Genomic DNA, 21515 nt, shown 5'->3' on the forward strand with positions numbered 1-21515 from the left:
TGCGCCCCCTCCTTCTCTGCGCCCTGAGGCTGGAGCCTCTCCAGCCTATGCCTCGGCCCGGCCCTGTTTAAGCCTTACATTGTTTTTGAGAAGCAGTTATAACTGTGACTTCCTCCTGTGATGCCTCTTCTAAGTAAATCATTTACATTTATTATTATTGATTTAAGAAGCACCAACCTATTCCGTGGAGCTGTACAAAGTAAGAAACACACATCAGGTACAAAATAATACAGACAATGATCTACACCAACATACAAAATAAAGAATTGGTGCAAAGTACAGAATTGGTAATAACCGTGACAGAACTAATGTGTAACAACATCCAAAACACAAAAGGGTGAGAGAGTCCTGCCCTTGCGAGCTTACAGCCTAAAGGAATAGGGGTGAAAGAATAGGTGGGGTAGTATATAGTCATACCTAGAAGGCAGTGTGTTTAGGTAATCTGGTAGGAAGTACAACTTGGCCAGAGGTCAACAGGGGAACTGGCCTAAGGTAGAACGTATGCTTGACGGAAAAAGGGACTTTTGGGGGCACGTTTAACCACTTGAGGTCCGTAGGCTTACACCCCCCCTAGTGACCAGGCAATTTAGGCCACTGCAGCTTTAAGGGCTCGATGCAGGGACGTACATGTCAGCACACAAGTTATTCCCCCCCACCCCTTTTCTGCCCACAAACAGAGATTTCTGTTGGTGGGCTCTGATCGCTCCCAGTATCTGTGTGTGTGTATGTATATATATATATATAATATAAATATAAATATATATATATATATATATATATATATATATATATATATATATATATATATATATATATATATATATATATATTTGTACTATTTTTATGTATTTATTTATTTTTTACTCAACCTCCCTCCCCCAGCCAGCCTATGACAGCGGATCGCTTCTCTGCCTCTCAGGGCGACAGCCATGTCACACGGTTGTCCCCAATACAGCGCTGCTGTGGATCACAGCGCTGTACACAGTACATAAACAGCGGTTTCTCTGTCTAACAGGCAATTGCCGCTGGGAGACTGATGGCGGAGGGGAGCTCCGTCATCCAAACGAAGATGCGCATGCATTGGCAAGCGACCTCCTGCAAAACCCCGCCCCAGGACTTGATGCCAATTAGGGGGTCCTGGGGCTGCCGCCATGTTCACGCCCATCGGCGTTACATGGTCTTTAGGTACTTAAAGATATCAAAGGTTGGGGAGTGACGGAAGTGTTGTAGCACAGGATGCCAGAGGAGGGGTGAAGCACATGTGAAATCTTGTATCTGTGAATGTAAGGAGGTCATTCTAGCTATTCTGCTTTATCTGCGCAGTCCACTCCGGCCCACGTACCGGAAAAAAATTAGGCAAATCGGCCCAGCAGGGCCTGAGAAATCCTCCTGGGCGGCATAGCCCGAACTCAGCTCGGGCTTACCGCCAAGGAGGTTAAAATACTCTGAAGTCACAAAAGCTGCCCCTAGGAGGGAGCCCTTCTATATACTAAATAACATCTATGCTGTAAGAATAAAGCCTGATTTGTAACTGTGTCACTAATAGAGATGGTCAATGAGATGGAAATCATTCTGCATTGATGCTGGTTTATGCAAATTTATGAACTCCCTTTGCTCATGAAATCAAATAATTTGATATTTTGTTAAAATTTGGTTTGGTGACTACGAATTAAAGGGTACCTGAGAAGGATGAAAAGAAAAGTGTTATACATACCTGGGGCTTCCTCCAGCCCCCTTCAGGCTAATTGGTCCTTCGCTGTCCTCCTCCACCACCTGGATCTTCTGCTATGAGTCCCGGTAATTCAGCCAGTCAGCGCAGTCCGGCCGCATGCGCTCCCACAGCCAGGAGCATTCTGCACCTGGGCAAAAGTGCTGTGCAGGTGTAGTACGCTCCCGGCGGCGGAGTGTGTGCATGCGCACTACGCCTGACTGGCTCAAGTCCCTGGACCCATAGCAGAAGATCTAGGTGGTGGAGGAGGACAACGAGGGACTGATTAGCATGAAGGGGGCTGGAGGAAGCCCCAGGTATGTATAAAACTTTAATTTCATCTGTCTCAGGTTTACTTTGTTACACAGTAGTACTATACTCTACATATGCACTCCTCACAGAGCTGCAGGGAATCCACTGAGAATGCTGTGCACATTGAACACAGAGGTGTTGTCTATCACCCATAAACCTCGTTCAGATTGTGCATGAAGAATGTGTAATAGAGGAAGAATATCCTTATTCCCCTGCAAAGTACCTGCACATCACTCTTACATGTACCCACAGTTACATTGCCTAGGGCGAGATAGATGTTCTTTGTTCCGGCCTGTACCTTTTACAAGTACTCTTACCAAGGACTAGTTTTATTCTATGGGAATATTTAAAGGAAATAAATATGGCAGTCTCCATAACCTTCTCACTTCAGTTGTCTTTTAAAATTCCTAAGCGTTGGCAGTTAAGAGACGAAATTTCATGTTACATACTTTCAATCAACAAGATTGGAATATGCAAATTAGAGGAGTTGCAGTCGGAGTCGCTGGAATCCTTAACTGAGGAGTCGGAGTCGAATTTTTGTACCGTCTCCACAGCCCTGGTGACAAGGGCTTGACAGCTCTGAAACTAGTTATGGGATTTTTATGCAATTTTGCTGTGATTTTGCACTGGATGCTTGGAACACAAGGAGGGCACCCACTCCTCCCTACCTATGCAGAGGGCACCCACACCTCCCTACCTATCCAGAGGACACCCACACCTCCCTACCTATCCAGAGGGCACCCACACCTCCCTACCTATCCAGAGGGCACCCACACCTCCCTACCTATTCAGAGGGCACCCACACCTCCCTACCTATCCAGAGGGCACCTACACCTCCCTACCTATCCAGAGGGCACCCTGGATTGCAAGAGAAGCACCCACACCTCCCTACCTATCCAGAGGGCACCCACACCTCCCTACCTATCCAGAGGGCACCTACACCTCCCTACCTATCCAGAGGGCACCCACACCTCCCTACCTATCCAGAGGGCACCCACACCTCCCTACCTATCCAGAGGGCACCCACACCTCCCTACCTATCCAGAGGGCACCCACACCTCCCTACCTATCCAGAGGGCACCCACACCTCCCTACCTATCCAGAGGGCACCCACACCTCCCTACCTATCCAGAGGGCACCCACACCTCCCTACCTATCCAGGGGACACCCACACCTCCCTACCTATCCAGGGGGCACCCACACCTCCCTACCTATCCAGAGGGCACCCACACCTCCCTACCTATCCAGAGGGCACCCACACCTCCCTACCTATCCAGAGGGCACCCACACCTCCCTACCTATCCAGAGGGCACCCACACCTCCCTACCTATCCAGAGGGCACCCACACCTCCCTACCTATCCAGAGGGCACCCACACCTCCCTACCTATCCAGAGGGCACCCACACCTCCCTACCTATCCAGAGGGCACCCACACCTCCCTACCTATCCAGAGGGCACCCACACCTCCCTACCTATCCAGAGGGCACCCACACCTCCCTACCTATCCAGAGGGCACCCACACCTCCCTACCTATCCAGAGGGCACCCACACCTCCCTACCTATCCAGAGGGCACCCACACCTCCCTACCTATCCAGAGGGCACCCACACCTCCCTACCTATCCAGAGGGCACCCACACCTCCCTACCTATCCAGAGGGCACCCACACCTCCCTACCTATCCAGAGGGCACCCACACCTCCCTACCTATCCAGAGGGCACCCACACCTCCCTACCTATCCAAGGGGCACCCACACCTCCCTACCTATCCAGAGGGCACCCACACCTCCCTACCTATCCAGAGGGCACCCACACCTCCCTACCTATCCAGAGGGCACCCACACCTCCCTACCTATCCAGAGGGCACCCACACCTCCCTACCTATGCAGAGGGCACCCACACCTCCCTACCTATCCAGAGGGCACCCACACCTCCCTACCTATCCAGAGGGCACCCACACCTCCCTACCTATCCAGAGGGCACCCACACCTCCCTACCTATCCAGAGGGCACGTACTCCGCATACAAAAGGAATCGCTTGGAGACTTGGGCGGAGGATACAGCCGAATTGGCTGATCCTGCTCCTGCACAAGTTCCCGGCGACGTTAAATACTATTCCCGCTCCCGGCTGACATGAATGGTGGAGAATGCAATAATTTGGCTTCCAGCGATTGCGATTATAGCGTTTTATAAGCAACTTTAGCTCCGTCTTCTGACAGCGCTGAAGTTACTCGCTATAGCTATAATTCCTATTACGACCTATGGTGGCGCCGGCTGCGCCCAAGTCTCTTGCACTGGAATGAGTGTTCGCCTAATCCTGGCTATCTATACTGGGAGCACTTATACCTTGCTACCTATCTTGAGGGCACCTACTCCTGGCTACCTATACTGGGGCACCTACTCCTGGCTACCTATACTGGGGCACCTACACCTTGCACGTACTCCTGGCTACCTATCCTGAAGGGCACCTATACCTGGCTACCTATACTGGTGGCCCCTACACCTGGCTACCTATACTGGTGGCCACTACACCTGGCTACCTATACTGGTGGTCCCTACACCTGGCTACCTATACTGGTGGTCCCTACACCTGGCTACCTATACTGGTGGCCACTACACCTGGCTACCTATACTGGTGGCCCCTACACCTGGCTACCTATACTGGTGGCCACTACACCTGGCTACCTATACTGGTGGTCCCTACACCTGGCTACCTATACTGGTGGCCACTACACCTGGCTACCTATACTGGTGGCCCCTACACCTGGCTACCTATACTGGTGGCCCCTACACCTGGCTACCTATACTGGTGGCCCCTACACCTGGCTACCTATACTGGTGGCCCCTACACCTGGCTACCTATACTGGTGGCCACTACACCTGGCTACCTATACTGGTGGCCACTACACCTGGCTACCTATACTGGTGGCCACTACACCTGGCTACCTATACTGGTGGTCCCTACACCTGGCTACCTATGCTAAGGGCACCTATACCTGGCTACCTATACTGGTGGCCCCTACACCTGGCTACCTATACTAAGGGCACCTATACCTGGCTACCTATACTGGTGGCCACTACACCTGGCTACCTATACTGGTGGTCCCTACACCTGGCTACCTATACTGGTGGTCCCTACACCTGGCTACCTATACTGGTGGTCCCTACACCTGGCTACCTATACTGGTGGCCCCTACACCTGGCTACCTATACTGGTGGCCCCTACACCTGGCTACCTATACTGGTGGCCCCTACACCTGGCTACCTATACTGGTGGCCCCTACACCTGGCTACCTATACTGGTGGCCCCTACACCTGGCTACCTATACTAAGGGCACCTATACCTGGCTACCTACCTACCTATACTGAGTCTAAGTGCGTTTTATGTGTGTGTGTGGGGGGGGTGATGTGTCACAGAGGTCTGAGTTTGACGCATTGCGTCACGATTTTAAAAAGGTTGGGAATCACTGCATTAGAACTTTAAAAAGTGCTAGCGATCGTCAGCGATTTGCAGTAAATGCCCGCTCATTGCCCGAGTGTGGTTGGGCCCTGAGGCTTTTGCAAGGGGTCCGAGCTACAGAATGTGCCTGAACCTAGCTAATACCGGGCTCCGAGAAGATCTTATTACACTACTTTACACCAGAGGTGCGCTTATGCCTTGAAAGGTCAGCTTTGTTATACTTGTTCATTAAAAGAGATACAAGCAGGCTGCCATGTTTCCTTTTTTGACCTTTTTCCAGTCATTTTTTATATTATTTGCACTGTAGTGCCATGTTGTTTTGTGTCTCCTCGGCCTGCCAGCATGCCTCCCACAGCCTAATGCAGAGGGGAGCAGGAGATGCTTGATATTTACCTGATATGGACGCAGAATCTACTATTAAGGTGCCCATACACTCGTCAGATTGGCAGCAGATAGATAAGAAATGCATCTGATGATCTATCTGATGCGTTTTTAGAACTGTTTTTACCAGGCTAGAATTCCAATAGATTTCAGTTTGAAATCTATTGAACATCGATCTGATGGCATTTTTTTGCCATCAGATTTCTATTAAGGCCAATGCAAACTGATAAGCAATCTCATCAGATCGACCTAGATTTTCCACCCTGCCAGTTCGATGGAAATCCATCGAAATCGATCGAAATCGGCCATCAGTCGATTGGCCAACCGATTTGCAATCGATCGATCGATTTGGATCGATCGGTCGGCCAGAAAATCGGCTGAGTGTATGGGCCCCTTTAGCCCGCTATTGCTCAAGATAACTCATTCATGGCTGCTAAGAGGTTAAAGAGGAACTGTCGCGAAAATCTTAAAATTTAAAACACAAATAAGAAGTACATTTCTTCCAGAGTAAAATGAGCCATAAATTACTTTTCTCCTATGTGGCTGTCACTTACAGTAAGTAGTAGAAATCTGACATTACTGACAAGTTTTGGGTAAGTCCATCTCTTCATGGGGGATTCTCCGTTTGAACTTTATTTTTTATAAAGACATTCCCTGAAAAATATTTGTACAAAGATGCTGGCCAGCCTCTCTGCTCACCCTACATTTCTTTGGCAGCTGGGCGGAGCAACTGACATTCACTCAGGGCTTTTAAAAATCAAATAAATCCCTGAGCACTCCCCCCCCCCCCCCCCCCTTCCATGACAAGGTGGGCTAGTCCAAAACCTGTCGGTAATGTCAGATTTCTACTACTTACTGTAAGTGACAGCAACATAGGAGAAAAGTAATTTATAGCTCATTTTACTCTGGAAGAAATGTACTTCTTATTTGTCTATGCTTACATGTATTTTACATTTTTAAGATTTTCGCGACAGAAGTCCTTTAAAGAGACACTGAAGCGGAAAAAAAAACGATATTATGATTTGTATGTGTAGTACAGCTAAGAAATAAAACATTAAGATCAGATACATCACTCTAATTGTTTCCACTACAGGAAGAGTTAAGAAACTCCAGTTGTTATCTCTATACAAAAAAGCCATTAAAGTGAACCTCCGGACTAAAAATCGACTCAGCAGCACTGAAAAGGCCTGGTGTTTCTTTAACAGTATCACAGCATCAGAACTTTGTTTCTCTTATACAAGCCTCATTTTTAGCTGCACAGAAGAAAACTGCCCGGGCTTTTTTCCCCTGATGCTGTGCAAAGCATGATGGGATTTCTGATGTTGTTGCTCTCGTTCTGCTGTTTTGGTGTAAATTTGTTTTTTTTACATTTTGAATTTGACATTTGAAGCCTAGCGTGTGCAGCTGGGAGGGGTAATCAGGACACAGGACAGTTGGAACTGTGTCTCCTGCTCCTTGTCACCTCCTTTCAACCAAAAAGATGGCAGCCCCCATGACAAAGATGGCAGCCCCCATGAATCACAAACATTTGCCTGTTCTTTTAAAACAGGGTGGGTAAAAAATTATATTACCTATCTATTCTAATTAACATAACTAATGTAACCTAATGACAGTATGTTTGTTTAGGCTGAAGTTCCCCTTTAAGCTCTCCGACTAAGTTAGTCGTGGAGAGGGCTGTTATCTGACTTTTATTATCTCAACTGTTCCTGGACTATTTACTTTTCCTCCGGCAGAGGAGAGGTCATTAGTTCACAGACTGCTCTGAAAGACTCATGATGCAATGTTAGAAAAAACACTATATACCTGAAAATAAAAATATGAGAATATTTTCTTTGCTGCTAATCTTCTAGTAATTATTCATAGTACACAACCAATTCACTATATCATTTTTTTTTCTGCTTCAGTGTCTCTTTAAAGAGAATCTGTATTGTTAAAATCGCACAAAAGTAAACATACCAGTGCGTTAGGGGACATCTCCTATTACCCTCTGGCACAATTTCGCCGCTCCTCGCCGCATTAAAAGTGGTTAAAAACAGTTTTAAAAAGTTTGTTTATAAACAAACAAAATGGCCACCAAAACAGGAAGTAGGTTGATGTACAGTATGTCCACACATAGAAAATACATCCATACACAAGCAGGCTGTATACAGCCTTCCTTTTGAATCTCAAGAGATCATTTGTGTGTTTCTTTCCCCCTGTTCTCATGCACTGAAGTTTCAGGCTGCTCGATTCTTCCTGCAAACAGCTTTGCCCTTGTCTGTAATTCTTCAGTATGTGAAAGCCCAGCCAGCTCAGAGGACGATTTATCCAGCTTGTAAAAGATAAGAGAGAAGCTGCTCTAATCCTAAATAACACACAGGCAGTGTGCATAGAGGGGCCTGGAAGGGGGAGTTCATAGCAGAACCACAACACTGAAGAACTTGGCAGCCTTCCAGACACAGGCCGACAAGTCTGACAGGGGAAAGATACATTGATTTATTACCGAGATGGTGATAGTACAAAGTGCTGCAGTAAGCCAGAACACATTAGAATAGCTTTTGGAACTTGTAGGATGATAAAAAACAGGATGCAATTTTTGTTAAGGAGTCTCTTTAAGCAATGTCAGTTGCCTGGCTGTCCTGCTGATCCTCTGCTTCTAATACTTTTAGGGCCTATTTCCCCTAGCATATTGTATTCTGCATCCGGTTTTCTGGATGAAGATTTCCACGTTGTGATTAGACCCCGATTTAACCAGCCGGGCGGTATGGACGAGCTCAGCTCGTCCATCACCGCCGGAAGCTGCCGCTCAGGCCCTGCTGGGCCGATTTTCATCAAATAAAGAGCAGCACACGCAGCCGGCACTTTGCCAGCCGCGTGTGCTGCCTGATCGCCGCCGCTCTGCGGCGATCCGCCGCGAGCAGCGGCGAAAGAGGGTCCCCCCAGCCGCCTGAGCCCAGCGTAGCCGGAACAAAAAGTTCCGGCCAGCGCTAAGGGCTGGATCGGAGGCGGCTGACGTCAGGACGTCGGGTGACGTCACTCCGCTCGTCGCTATGGCGACGATGTAAGCAAAACAAGGAAGGCCGCTCATTGCGGCCTTCCTTGTTTATTCTGGGCGCCGGAGGCGATCGGAAGAACGCCTCCGGAGCGCCCTCTAGTGGGCTTTCATGCAGCCAACTTTCAGTTGGCTGCATGAAATAGTTTTTTTTTTTATTTAAAAAAAACCCTCCCGCAGCCGCCCTGGCGATCTTAATAGAACGCCAGGGTGGTTAAGCATTCTGATCAGGTGGTCAGATTGAATTGTGTCTGGATTAGCCACGTATCTTTGTGTAGAAACAGAAGCGCCAGTATAAAATATATTAAAACCCATGTAAAAAGTGGGGGTAGTGGTGGACTTGCCTCCCCACAGAAGACTCGACAGATGCAAATCAGTTGAGAACAATCGATTATTTCATACTCCAAAAATTGCAGCAACGCGTTTCGCGGGTCTACATCTCACTTCCTCAGGAAAATACAGTAAGGAGCAACTTTCAATACATCCAGACAAGCATAGACGCTTCTGTACTTGTGCAAGTGTAGTACTCGGCACTAAATAGATGAATAGGCGGGATAGTGGATTAGCCACATGCTTATTTCAGGTGTGTGATTCACACACTACCGCAGCCAAAGAGATAATCCGCCTCAGGAATTCACTACAAATCGCTAGCGCAATCACTAGCGTTTTTAATTAGCCTTTTGTATGCAATTTCTTGAGCGTTTTCCAGCGATTTTGGTAGCGATTTTAAAACGTTTAGGCTTTTTTGCCAGCGATTGTTTAGCGATTTTAATTCTGATTGATCAATTTAATATTAAAATTGCACACAAATCGCTATGTGTAGCGATTCATATTCGTGAACGATTTGCCAGCGCGTCAATACTTTGCATTGAAGCGCAACCGCTCCCAAAATGCTGCAAGTCCTGCATTAGCGATTTTGGGAAACTCAATCGCTCTTGTGGAATTTGTTACATTTATTTACATTGGCAGAGTGTTTAAAGAGACTCCGTAACAAAAATTGCATCCTGTTTTTTATCATCCTACATGTTCCAAAAGCTATTCTAATGTGTTCTGGCTTACTGCAGCACGTTCTACTATCACCATCTCTGTAATAAATCAACTTATCTCTCTCTTGTCAGACTTGTCAGGCCTGTGTCTGGAAGGCTGCCAAGTTCTTCAGTGTTGTGGTTCTGTGATGCATCTCCCCCCTCCAGGCCCCTCTCTGCACACTGCCTGTGTATTTAGATTAGGGCAGCTTCTCTCTTCTCTCATCTTTTACAAGCTGGATAAATCCTCCTCTGAGCTGGCTGGGCTTTCACATACTGAGGAATTACATACAGGCAGAGCTGTCTGCACTCTGCAGGAAGAAACAGCCTGACACTTCAGTGGAAGATAGCTGCAGGGGGAAAGAAACACACAAATGATCTCTTGAGATTCAAAAGGAAGGGTGTATACAGCCTGCTTGTGTATGAATGTATTTTCTATGTGTGGACATACTGTACATCAACCTACTTCCTGTTTTGGTGGCCATTTTGTTTGTTTATAAACAAACTTTTTAAAACTGTTTTTAACCACTTTTAATGCGGCGAGGAGCGGCGAAATTGTGCCAGAGGGTAATAGGAGATGTCCCCTAACGCACTGGTATGTTTACTTTTGTGCGATTTTAACAATACAGATTCTCTTTAAGGAAATCGCTAGCGTTTTGAAACGCTCCCTAAATGCTCAAAGCGCTCTAGTGGGTTCCAGGTCTTTAAAATATTAGAGGCAGAGGATCAGCAGGACTGCCAGGCAATGTGCATTATTTAAAAGGAAATAAACATGTCAGCCACCATATCGCTCTGGCCTCGGGTTCCCTGCTGCTAATCTCTTGATGCTATCAGACATGTTCGGAGATCTTGTGTGAGTCCATGCCCTGATGGCGCAGACTTGATTTGGCAGCAGAAGTTGGGCTTACACAGTATAAGCATGTGGTTTCAATGTCTTGCCTGATCAGTGGATAAGACAGTAATTTCAAAATATTACAATGTTTCTCCCACTCCTCTAATAGCTCTTTCTTGTCTCCTAGATCTGCTGTTACTGCATAACATCTACCCACTCGCCCCCCCCCCCCCCCCCAGCCATCCTCATGTCTGTGTATTGGCTGACACTCTAATCTTCGATTCTGCCTTCCGCCATTCGTCTTTAAAAACCACCCAGCTTTATTTCTCGTCGCTCTAACAAGAGCCTTATTTGGGAAGCCAACGCTGCGACGCCAAAGGGTTAAGCTTAGAATGTACCCGCCGTCAATCGCGTATTGAAGAAATACTCCTTTTTACCTCTTTTATATATTTTTTTCTTTGCTCCATAATTTGCAGAGAGCTGCAAATGTCAGCCTTGATATACTGCCTCTCAAAATTAGTCAATAGAGCAAACAGCCAGAATTGCTCTGGGCAGAAAATAAGCAGTGTAATCATGACATAACTGGGGTCAGTGATTTATGGATTTCAATATACTAGTAGCTGCATATGATTGAAAATTTACTAGGTCACTAGTGCACCAAAAAGAAAAAAAAGAGAAAAAAATTGTATTCGTCGCCTGCGGGCATCGCCGGCAACACGCAACAAAATAAGAACCCTTGAACCTGTTTTGTCATAGTCCGAGCTCAGCGGATGACAGGCCGGCCCGACGCGCCTCATTTAAATGCAAATGACTTGCAAACTTTTGCATCCGACACCCTTTTTAAGCTTCCCCCGGTATCCCTGCGAGGGTTTTTTTTTTTTTATTTAAACACAGATCATAAAAAGGGACATGAAAATAAAATTGAAGCAACATTGTTTTTTTTCACTCCTTCACTCTTCTTTTTTTTTTTTATTATTATTTGCAGCTTGAAGCAGAAGTCATTCCAGAGGTGTCAGAGAAGTATGAGATCAACTCAGTGCCAACCTTCTTGTTTTTCAAGGTAAGGGACTCATTTGTGTACAGGGTTATTTGTTTCTCCTTGAATAATGGGGGGTGGATTGTTTGGATGAACAAGAAATGCTATGTAGGTCGTTGGATGGATAGAAGTCTTAAAGTGGACTGTGCATTAGGGAGCTTGTAATGGAAATAGTCCTTGCAGTTTAAGGATACCTGTAAGGAAAGAAACTGCCCCAGGGGGTACTTACCTCTGGAGGGGGAAGGCTCTGGATCCTAATGAGGCTTCCCCAGTCTTTCTCAGCAGCCCCTATCCAGTAGCTCCCCCAGAGAAACGGCCACCACGATATTTAAATTTGTACACCTAGCGCAGATACAGTAGCTGCTTTCTGCTCGTGCTCCATCAAAAATAGCCGATCCCGATCAGTTTCGCCCTACTATGCAGGAGAACAAAGGCGCCAAAAGGGTAAAAGGAACCTAAATGAGCTTAAAAACCAAATTCTTGGTAAATAGAGGAGGTAGTGGTGGACTTGCCTCCTCCAAGTACACACACAACGACTGTAGTAAAGACAGTCAATATATTTTATTTATGAACTCCAAATATGCAACGCGTTTCACAGGTTTGATCCCGCTTCATCAGGCAATAACAACGGAGCTATAGCATATGTGGTCAGTAGGAGAGCCAGGCACCTCTGTCTAGTTTCGCCCTACTGCACAGGCGCGGGAAATCTGCACCTACACAGTAGAGCAGACCCAATCAGGCTCGGCTGAGCAGAAAGCAGCTACTGCGCCTGCGCTGGGCACACACTGTTTAGGGGACCCAGCAGTGGAAGCCATAGTGTGCCTGAGCAATCCGCCGACAAGCCCTTGTTGGTGGACTGAGGGTGGGTCGGTTCGCCAGAGCTGGATCAGGAGTGTGGACGACGACGATGGAAGCCTTATTAGTATCCAGAGGCTTTCCCCCTCCTGAGGTAAGTTCCCCTTAGGGGCACTTTTTTCACTACAGGTACTCTTTCCCTTGAAAGCACACTTGAAGTGAAAGGGATATGGAAGCTGCCATATTTATTTCTCTTTTAGAAATACCAGTTGCCCGGCTGTCCTGCTGATCTTTCATGCATCAGTAGTGTCTGAAACACACATGACACAAGCATGCAGCTAATCCAGCTACGTTTCAGTCAGAAACATCTAACCTGCATGCTTGTTCAGGGTCTATGGCTAAGGGCATTGGAGGCAGAGGAACGCCAAGACAGCCAGGGAACCGGTATTGTTTACAAGGGGATAAATATGGCAGCCACCATATCCCTGTCTGTTCAGTTAAACTTTATTAAGCAGGGTGCACAATCAACCCCCCCCCCCCCCCCAAGTGCAATTTCTGAACATGTACTGTATTTTTCAGTTGATGATAAAACACTCCAGACCATAAAATGCTTAGGTTTAGTTGACAAAAATCAGGAAAAAAAAAAAAACCCAATCCTGTTGCGTCCATGGTGCAGGGGCGTCTTATGGACCTTTTCCTCAACGATCCACTTTACAGGCCGTGTTTCAGAAACCATGAGAAATGGCCAAGCAAGCCTCCATGTGACTTTTGACAAGGGCTAAATCATGTTCCCCCATCTTCAAAAACGGACCAAGCAGGTCTTGTGGGATGTTCCCAGCATGTTTTGGTTTGTTGTCAGATCACTTAAAGAGACTCTGTAACATTAAAAAGATCCCCTGGGGGGTACTCACCTCGGGTGGGGGAAGCCTCCGGATCCTAATGAGGCTTCCCACGCCGTCCTCTGTCCCACGGGGGTCTCGCCGCAGCCCTCCGAACAGCCGGCGACTGTGCCGACTGTCAGTTCAATATTTACCTTTGCTGGCTCCAGCGGGAGCGCTACACGGAAATACCCGATCTCATTCGGGTCCGCTCTACTGCGCAGGCGCAGGAAACTTGCGCCTGCGCAGTAGAGCAGATCCGACGGCGATCGGGTATTTCCGTGTAGTTCGGAGCCGACAGCCGTCAGAGCGCCTGCGCAGGAGTCAGGAAGGTAAATATTGACGTCACCGCTGCACGGACTCCACGGAGGGCTGTAGCGAGACCCCTGACGGATGGAGGACGGCGTGGGAAGCCTCATTAGGATCCGGAGGCTTCCCCCACCCGAGGTGAGTACCCCCCAGGGGATCTTTTCATGTTACAGATCCTCTTTAACCACTTAACATCTCAGTCGTTTTCAGCTTATGCATCCGAGCAATGTTCACCTCCCATTCATTAGCCTATAACTTTATCACTACTTATCACAATTAACTGATCTATATCTTGTTTTTTCCGCCACCAATTCGGCTTTCTTTGGGGGGTACATTTTGCTAAGAGCTACCTTACTGTAAATGCATTTTAACAGGAAGAATAAGAAAAAAAATGAAAAAATTCATTATTTGTCAGTTTTCGGCCATTATAGTTTTAAAATAATACATGCCTCCATAATTAAAACCCACGTATTGTTATTGCCCATTTGTCACGGTTATTTCACCATTTAAATTATGTCCCTATCACAATGTATCGCGACAATATTTTATTTGGAAATAAAAGAGCATTTTTTCCGTTTTGCATCCATTACTATTTACAAGCTTATAAAAAAAAAATAGAGAGAAATATTTCATCTTTACATAGATATTTAAAAAGTTTAGACCCTTAGGTAAATATTTTTTTTTTTTTTTTTTTTATAGTAATGTTTTTTTTGGTTTTTTTTATTAAACATTTTATGTGGGCATTTTTGGGAGGGTGGGATATAAAAGTGTTTAATTTGGGGAAATATTGGTGTATTGTAATGTTTTTGAGGATTTTCTTGTAGTTTTACTTTTTGGCCACAAGATGGCAATCTCGATTTTTTTTACATGACGTCACTCTAAGCGTACAATGTACGCTTAGAGAGACACAGCTTCAGAAAGAGCGAAGCCTCCGAGAGAAGCTGTCGCTTTTTCAGCGGGGGAGAGGAATCAATGATCGGGCTCCATAGCCCGATAAATTGATTCCGTGGCTACCGACTCCGCGGCCGGGAGTGCGCGTGCACGCGCGCGATCGGCCGCGCGCCTGTCCTCCTTGACGTTTTTATACGTCAAGGAGGACAAAGTGGTTAAAGGGAATTTAAAGTGAGAGACATATGGGTGCTAAAACATTTATTTTCTTTTAAACAATGCATATTGCCTGGCTGTCCTGCTGCTCCTCTGTCTCTGATACTTTTAGCCATAGACCCTGAACAAGCATGCAGCAGATCAGGTGCTCTGACTGAAGGCTGACTGGATTAACTTGCATGCTTGTTTCAGGTGTGTGATTCAGACACTACTGATGCTTGAAAGATCAGCAGGAGGCCAGGCAACTGGTATAAAAGGAATAAATATGGCAGCCTCCATGTACATCTTTCTTCGGTTTTCCATTTTAAAGGGAACCTGAACCGAGTAAAATGATTTAAAATAAACCTTATGTACCTGCAAGTGAATATTACATACTTACCTCACCGTCAGTTCCTCTCAAAAGCTCACCATTTTCTTCTAACAACGATTCCTGCCAGTTCTATTTTAGTTCCGACAAACTCCTGTCAGATCAGTTGCAGTCAGTTATGACTGAAAGGACACTGATGTGCAAGGTAATGTCCATGTTTTCCTATGGCTTAAGTGGGCGATATTACAGTTTAACAGTTTAATCATTGCCATTTTTAAAATGGAGGTCGCAGAATTCCATTGATCATAGTGGACAAACAGGACGCAGGAGAGGAGAAAGAGATGGAGGAGTAGACTACACGGGAGGTAAGTATGATGGGTGTATGTTTGTTTTCATTTCAGGTTTGCTTTAACCCTTTGTGGACTGACACAGTTGAAATCTGTTATACTTGTGGCTGTAAGCCTCAGACAGGACGTAGTTTTCGCACTACTTGGTCCGCGTCCCAGTGCGATTGCTCGCTCACAAGACCACACACACAATGGACAGCTTAATTTAATCAGGAGCTGCAACGATTGGCTCCTGATCACGTGATCACTATGATCCTCGGTGATTGTAGTGATCACATTGTAAACAAGCTTCACTCGCCTTCTGCATCTCACTGACTGTCACAACTCCTGACTGCCCCCTGTCATCCAGCTCCGTACTGACTGAAGTACCGGTCCCGGCTTGATGATGTCATCAAGCCAGGACCCCTTACCTGTCAGTATGATGCTGACTGCTGTAATGCCGGTCACAGCTGCTCGGGGCTGGAGAGAGGAAGAAGGTGAGTAATACTTACCCAGCCTCGCTTCCTGCTGCTGATCTCTGTAGGGGGAGGGAAGATGGGGGGGCCACTAAGCTAGGTTTACAGTGTGGCGTTATGGTCACATGTTATAAAGTCCTATAACGCTGCTCACCGCCCTGCAATGATAGGTCTATGCAACTTTTACAGTGCGGGGTTAGCGTTGCGGAGTAACGTGTTGCGTTATGGTAATGCACTGCATGCAGGTGTTGCCTCTAAAAGCACGTTAACCGGTACAGGGAAGCATACTTTTCATTGTCTGTATGCTTCACTGTATCTACTGTATGCGATGTAATGCTTCTATAAAGTGTGGTATGACTCTTGATGTGTTCCTGTTGAACAGGGAAAGCACAATGCAATGTCCTACTTGTAAACCTAGCCTAAGGCCCGGTTCACATTAGCGGTTTTTATGGAACGTAACCGGAACGTATACTGTACGAACGGAACGGATGTGAAAGGATCCAATGTTAACCTATGGATCCATTCACATGCGTCCGTTGGTACGGGTACGTTCCGATCCCCGGAACTAAAAATTGCTGCAGGCCCTAATTTTCCAGACTGTTCTGCCCAGCGGAACGGATCCGGACAAAAAATGCTGCAGCATTGGGGGCAATGTAAAACGGAACGTTTCTTCACACTAGAGGCCACGGGGGATGGGCGCTTGGGCCGACGCAAAACTAGCGATAGGAGGGTGCAGCAGGCGGGTGGGTGAGGGAGGGGTTTATACATATCTAATCTTCCATAGCAGCCGGCGGTAGAGGCTTCCGCCGTCTTCCGCGTCACATGACGCGCTGTGTAGTCACAGCGGAAGAAGAGGAAGCCTCTACCGCCGGCTGCTACTGAAGATTGGGTATGTATTGCTGAGTGAAACCGGATCTGATCAATCTATGTGAACCGGGCCACGGACTGAGCCATCCGGATCTGGTGAAACGGAGGCCGGATCCACTCACCGGATCCTTCTGGCTCAGAACGCAGATGTGAACCCGGCAAAAAAGACAATATTATTTGTTTTTGCTTGGAATGTGGAATATTTGTGTTGCGTTTTGATCCTCTGGAATGGTTTTCTGCAGTTTCAGTGATGTGAGAGCAAGGAGTGCGATTCTATCACATTCTACCTTCTGTTTCATGAGCCTACACCCCCCTCTACTGGCCACTTCAGTCTATTACTTGTCTGACTTGGAATTTCATGGAACTTTATTCCTAGAGCGGTTTGAATTTGTTTGATTGACTGTTTAGTTGTCATACTGCCCCATCTTAAAGGGAGCCCGAGGAGAGAATGATATGGAGGCTACCATATTTATTTCCTTTTAAGCAATACCAGTTGCCTGGCTGTCCTGCTGATCCTCTGCCTCTAATATTTTTAGCCATAGACCCGGAGTAAGCATGCAGCAGATGAGGTGTTTCTGACGTTGTCAGGTCTGACAAGATTAGCTGCATGCTTGTTTCTGGTGTGATTCAGACGCTACTGCAGCCAAATAGATCAGCAGGGCTGCCAGGCAACTTGTATTGTTTAAAAGGAAATAAATATGGCAGCCTCCATATCACGCTCACCTTGGATTCCCTTTAAGCTGTGTACACACTATGCAATTTTGTTTCACATTTTATTTGAGCAGATATTCAGATTGGCCATCTATAAGCTATACAAGAAAGCTAGCAATACACAAATATGCATTTTTTTCCCCAAATTCCAATTAGATTTCGGATCCAAAGGACAATAGCCAGTATTCTGATTGATAAGTGCTGCAGGAGAATGTCATTGCTATATAAATGCATAATAATAATAATAATAATATGGTAGGACATTAGACTATGGTAGGATTAGATTGTGAGCTTCTTTGAGGACAGTCAGTGACATTGCTATGTACTCTGTACAGTGCTGCAGATGATGTCATTGCTATATAAATACATAACATGGTAGGACATTAGACTATGACTATGGTAGGATTAGATTGTGCGCTCCTCTGAGGACAGTCAGTGACATTGCTATGTACTCTGTAATGTGCTGCAGGAGATGGCAGTGCTATATAGACAGAATAATTAAATGGTAGGACATTAGACTATGATTATACCAGGGATTAGAGTGTGAGCTCCTGTGAAGACAGTGACATGACTATGTACTCTGTAATGTGCTGCAGTAGATGTCATTGCTATATAAATACATAATAACATGGTAGGACATTAGACTATGACTATGGTAGGATTAGAGTGTGCGCTCCTCTGAGGACAGTCAGTGACATGACTATGTACTCCGTAATGTGCTGCAGTAGATGTCATTGCTATATAAATACATAATAATAATAATATGGTAGGACATTAGACTATGACTATGGTAGGATTAGAGTGTGCGCTCCTCTGAGGACAGTAAGTGACATGACTATGTACTCTGTAATGTGCTGCAGGAGATGTCATTGCTATATAAATACATAATAATAATAATATGGTAGGACATTAGAGGAGCTCACAATCTAATACTACCATAGTCATAGTCTAATGTCCTACCATATTATTATTATTATGTATTTATATAGCAATGACATCTCCTGCAGCACATTACAGAGTACATAGTCATGTCACTTACTGTCCTCAGAGGAGCGCACACTCTAATCCTACCATAGTCATAGTCTAATGTCCTACCATGTTATTATGTATTTATATAGCAATGACATCTACTGCAGCACATTACAGAGTACATAGCAATGTCACTGACTGTCCTCAGACTATGACTATGGTAGTATTAGATTGTGAGCTCCTCTGAGGACAGTCAGTGACATGACTGTGTACTCTGTAATGTGCTGCAGTAGATGTCATTGCTATATAAATACATAATAACATGGTAGGACATTAGACTATGACTATGGTAGGATTAGATTGTGAGCTCCTCTGAGGACAGTCAGTGACATTGCTATGTACTCTGTAATGTGCTGCAGTAGATGTCATTGCTATATAAATATATTGCTGTGTGTTAAAGTTTGAGGTATTAGCAGCAGCCCTCAGTTGTCTTGTTTATAGTGTCGGATTGTGTTGAACTGTGCAGTGCTCGGGGTTATTCATCACTTGCCTGTATGTAGATTTGTTCTGGTGGTCCGTTTCCCCTGTCCTCTCAGTACATTCTCTCTCCTGTCTCAGAACTCTCAGAAGATTGACCGGTTGGACGGGGCACACGCACCTGAGCTGACCAAGAAGGTCCAACGACTGTCCTCCAGCACCTCCTTCCCAGCCGCCCCCAACAGCGCACCTAAAGAAGACCTGAATGTAAGGCTGAAGAAGCTGATCAGTGTGGCCCCGTGCATGCTGTTCATGAAGGGCTCTCCTAAGGAGCCCCGCTGTGGTATGTAGCCAAACACTGCTTCTATCGTTAGTGGAAGAGGATGCCAGTAATATCATGTAGTAATTACTGATTTGTGTGTGTGTGTTGTGGACTTGAGTAACCATTCTTCCTTTAGCTGTATCAGGAATTCCTACTGTTTCATCAGGGCTTCTTCTATGAAGACAGACGTTCCATTATTTAGTGACTACACTTCCACTGAAGACAAGGGAAATTCTATAATTTTTTTCAGCTTTTATAATTTTGACTTTAATTTTGAATAACTGGCCTTGTTTAGACTATGCCATCTGCCTCTGATGCAATGGCAGATCAAATTGTACTTCCTGTAGCGATATGGATCTCTGTCTATACTGTTCCGAATCTCTATAGTGACCTAAATCTCTGAGGGGGAGATTTATCAACGCATTACCGACAGTTTTTTCTTCTTAATCTGTTCTAACCAGCAGGAAGAACAGTTCTGCATGATGAGAACCTTCTTAAATCCTAGGTAATAGTGGCAGTTTAGCATGAATTAGAGCTGCACTACAGTTAAAGTGAATGGGAACCGCATTAAAAAAAAACAACGAAGCAAATACTTAAGAGGGAAGGCTCTGGGTCATATAGAGCCTTCCGTCTCCTCTCTCGGTGCCCTCTATCCTGTGCTGGCTTCCCCCCCCCCCCTTCAATCCCCCACCGAAAGGGTATTTGGAAGTCTTTGGGAGCCGTGTCCTCCCGAAGACGTGCGGCTCCATACTGCACAGGCGTGAGCGTGTAAGAGAACGTGCTTGCGCAGGCGCAGTACAGGGCCGCCCTTCTTCAGGAGCACTCGGGCTCCCTGAAGACTTCTGAAGCCTCCTTTGGCCGGGTAAAGCAGTATTTGACTAATTTAGCCAGCACTGGAATGAGGGGACCAGGAGAGGAGAGGGAAGGCTCTATAGGACCCAGAGCCTTCCCTCTCCTTGAGTAAGTATCTGTCTCATTTTTTTTAAAATGCGGTTCCCATTCATTTTAAGAAAAGTGCAAATACATCCCTAAACTGGCACAGGTTAAGAAGTGCTTGATAGCAGTTCTACAGATGTCGAACTGCAGGCTAGACATGATTTGTGAAGTGCTCTTCCCCCCCCCTGCTGAATTCCTACTCAGAGCCTGCTGCTATCAATACAGCAGATGTGTTGGTTACCTCAGCAACAGCAATTCCCCTCGCACACTGCAGTGTCTGAGAGACCTTCCTAGCTCCTCCTATTTTACAACAGTTTTAGAAGGAATCTGCGCTATCTAATGATTTCTTAACATGTCTGAGACAGTTCTGCATGGATTTCTAAAAACCTACCAATGTTTTGTCTCAGACACTCTTGATAAATGTCCCTGAGTCTCTGTACAGTTATGAGTCTCTGTGAAGGTCCAAAGCGTTATGAGCCTCTGCAGTGGTCTGACTCTCTAGAATTCTCTGTGGTAGTCTGAATCTCTGGGAGACTCTGTGTCGCACTATGATTCTCGGTGTCTCTGTGGGGTTCTGAATCTGAGTCTCCATAGGTTCTGAATCTCTATGTGATTCTCAGTAGTGGTGTGAATCTCTTATGCTCTGTAGAGTTAGGAGTCTCTGGAGGTCCGAATCGCTGTGAGGCTCTGCAGTGGTCTAATTCTCGGGGGCCCGTTTCCACTGGATCGGTATCCGCTCCGAATCCGCAGTGTTTCCCTGCACACAAATCGCACGGGGAAACTCTGCCATAGGAAACTATGGTGCCGTCGGCCGAATCGCTTGCGCTAGCGATTTTTGGCCGAAACTGCTCACCGTTTTCGCGCGGCAGGCTGCGAATCCCATAGCCATGCATGGCACGGCTTCTGGGATTCACCTGCGATCCGCACACCCGGAAGTGCTACCGCACATCTCACTGACGCGTGCGGCGCAAGTGGAAACGAGCCGTCAAAGATTCTCTTTAGTGGTCTGAATCTCTGGGAGACTCTCTGTAGCACTCTGAATCTGAGTCTCTGTAGTGGTCTCAATCTCTGTCATTCTGTAGATTTCTGAATCTCTGAGTTTTTACACTAGGGTTCTGAATGTGCCACTCCAATATGGAGCCCTTTGCAGTCTGATCCTGATTGTGTTTACATAGCCACTGAATGGAGCAGGTCAGAGGAAAGCCTAACTTTAGATTGGATGTCAGCTGAGTGTGTCTACATAATCTATTGGTGAAG

At 46.2% G+C, this 21515-nt stretch overlaps 1 protein-coding gene across 1 annotated transcript in view; it reads left to right on the forward strand.

Moving 5' to 3' along the window:
• The window catches only part of GLRX3 (glutaredoxin 3), an 89107-nt gene that overhangs the window by 15620 nt on the left and 51972 nt on the right, over nucleotides 1–21515 (forward strand). Inside the window, exons 3-4 of the mRNA XM_068258559.1 lie at nucleotides 11731–11805; nucleotides 19142–19343. Coding sequence (XP_068114660.1) covers nucleotides 11731–11805; nucleotides 19142–19343 — 277 coding nt within the window. The remainder of the gene's footprint in view (nucleotides 1–11730; nucleotides 11806–19141; nucleotides 19344–21515) is intronic.

This window comes from Hyperolius riggenbachi, chromosome 10, assembly GCF_040937935.1.
Source record: "Hyperolius riggenbachi isolate aHypRig1 chromosome 10, aHypRig1.pri, whole genome shotgun sequence".
Classification (NCBI taxonomy): domain Eukaryota; kingdom Metazoa; phylum Chordata; class Amphibia; order Anura; family Hyperoliidae; genus Hyperolius; species Hyperolius riggenbachi.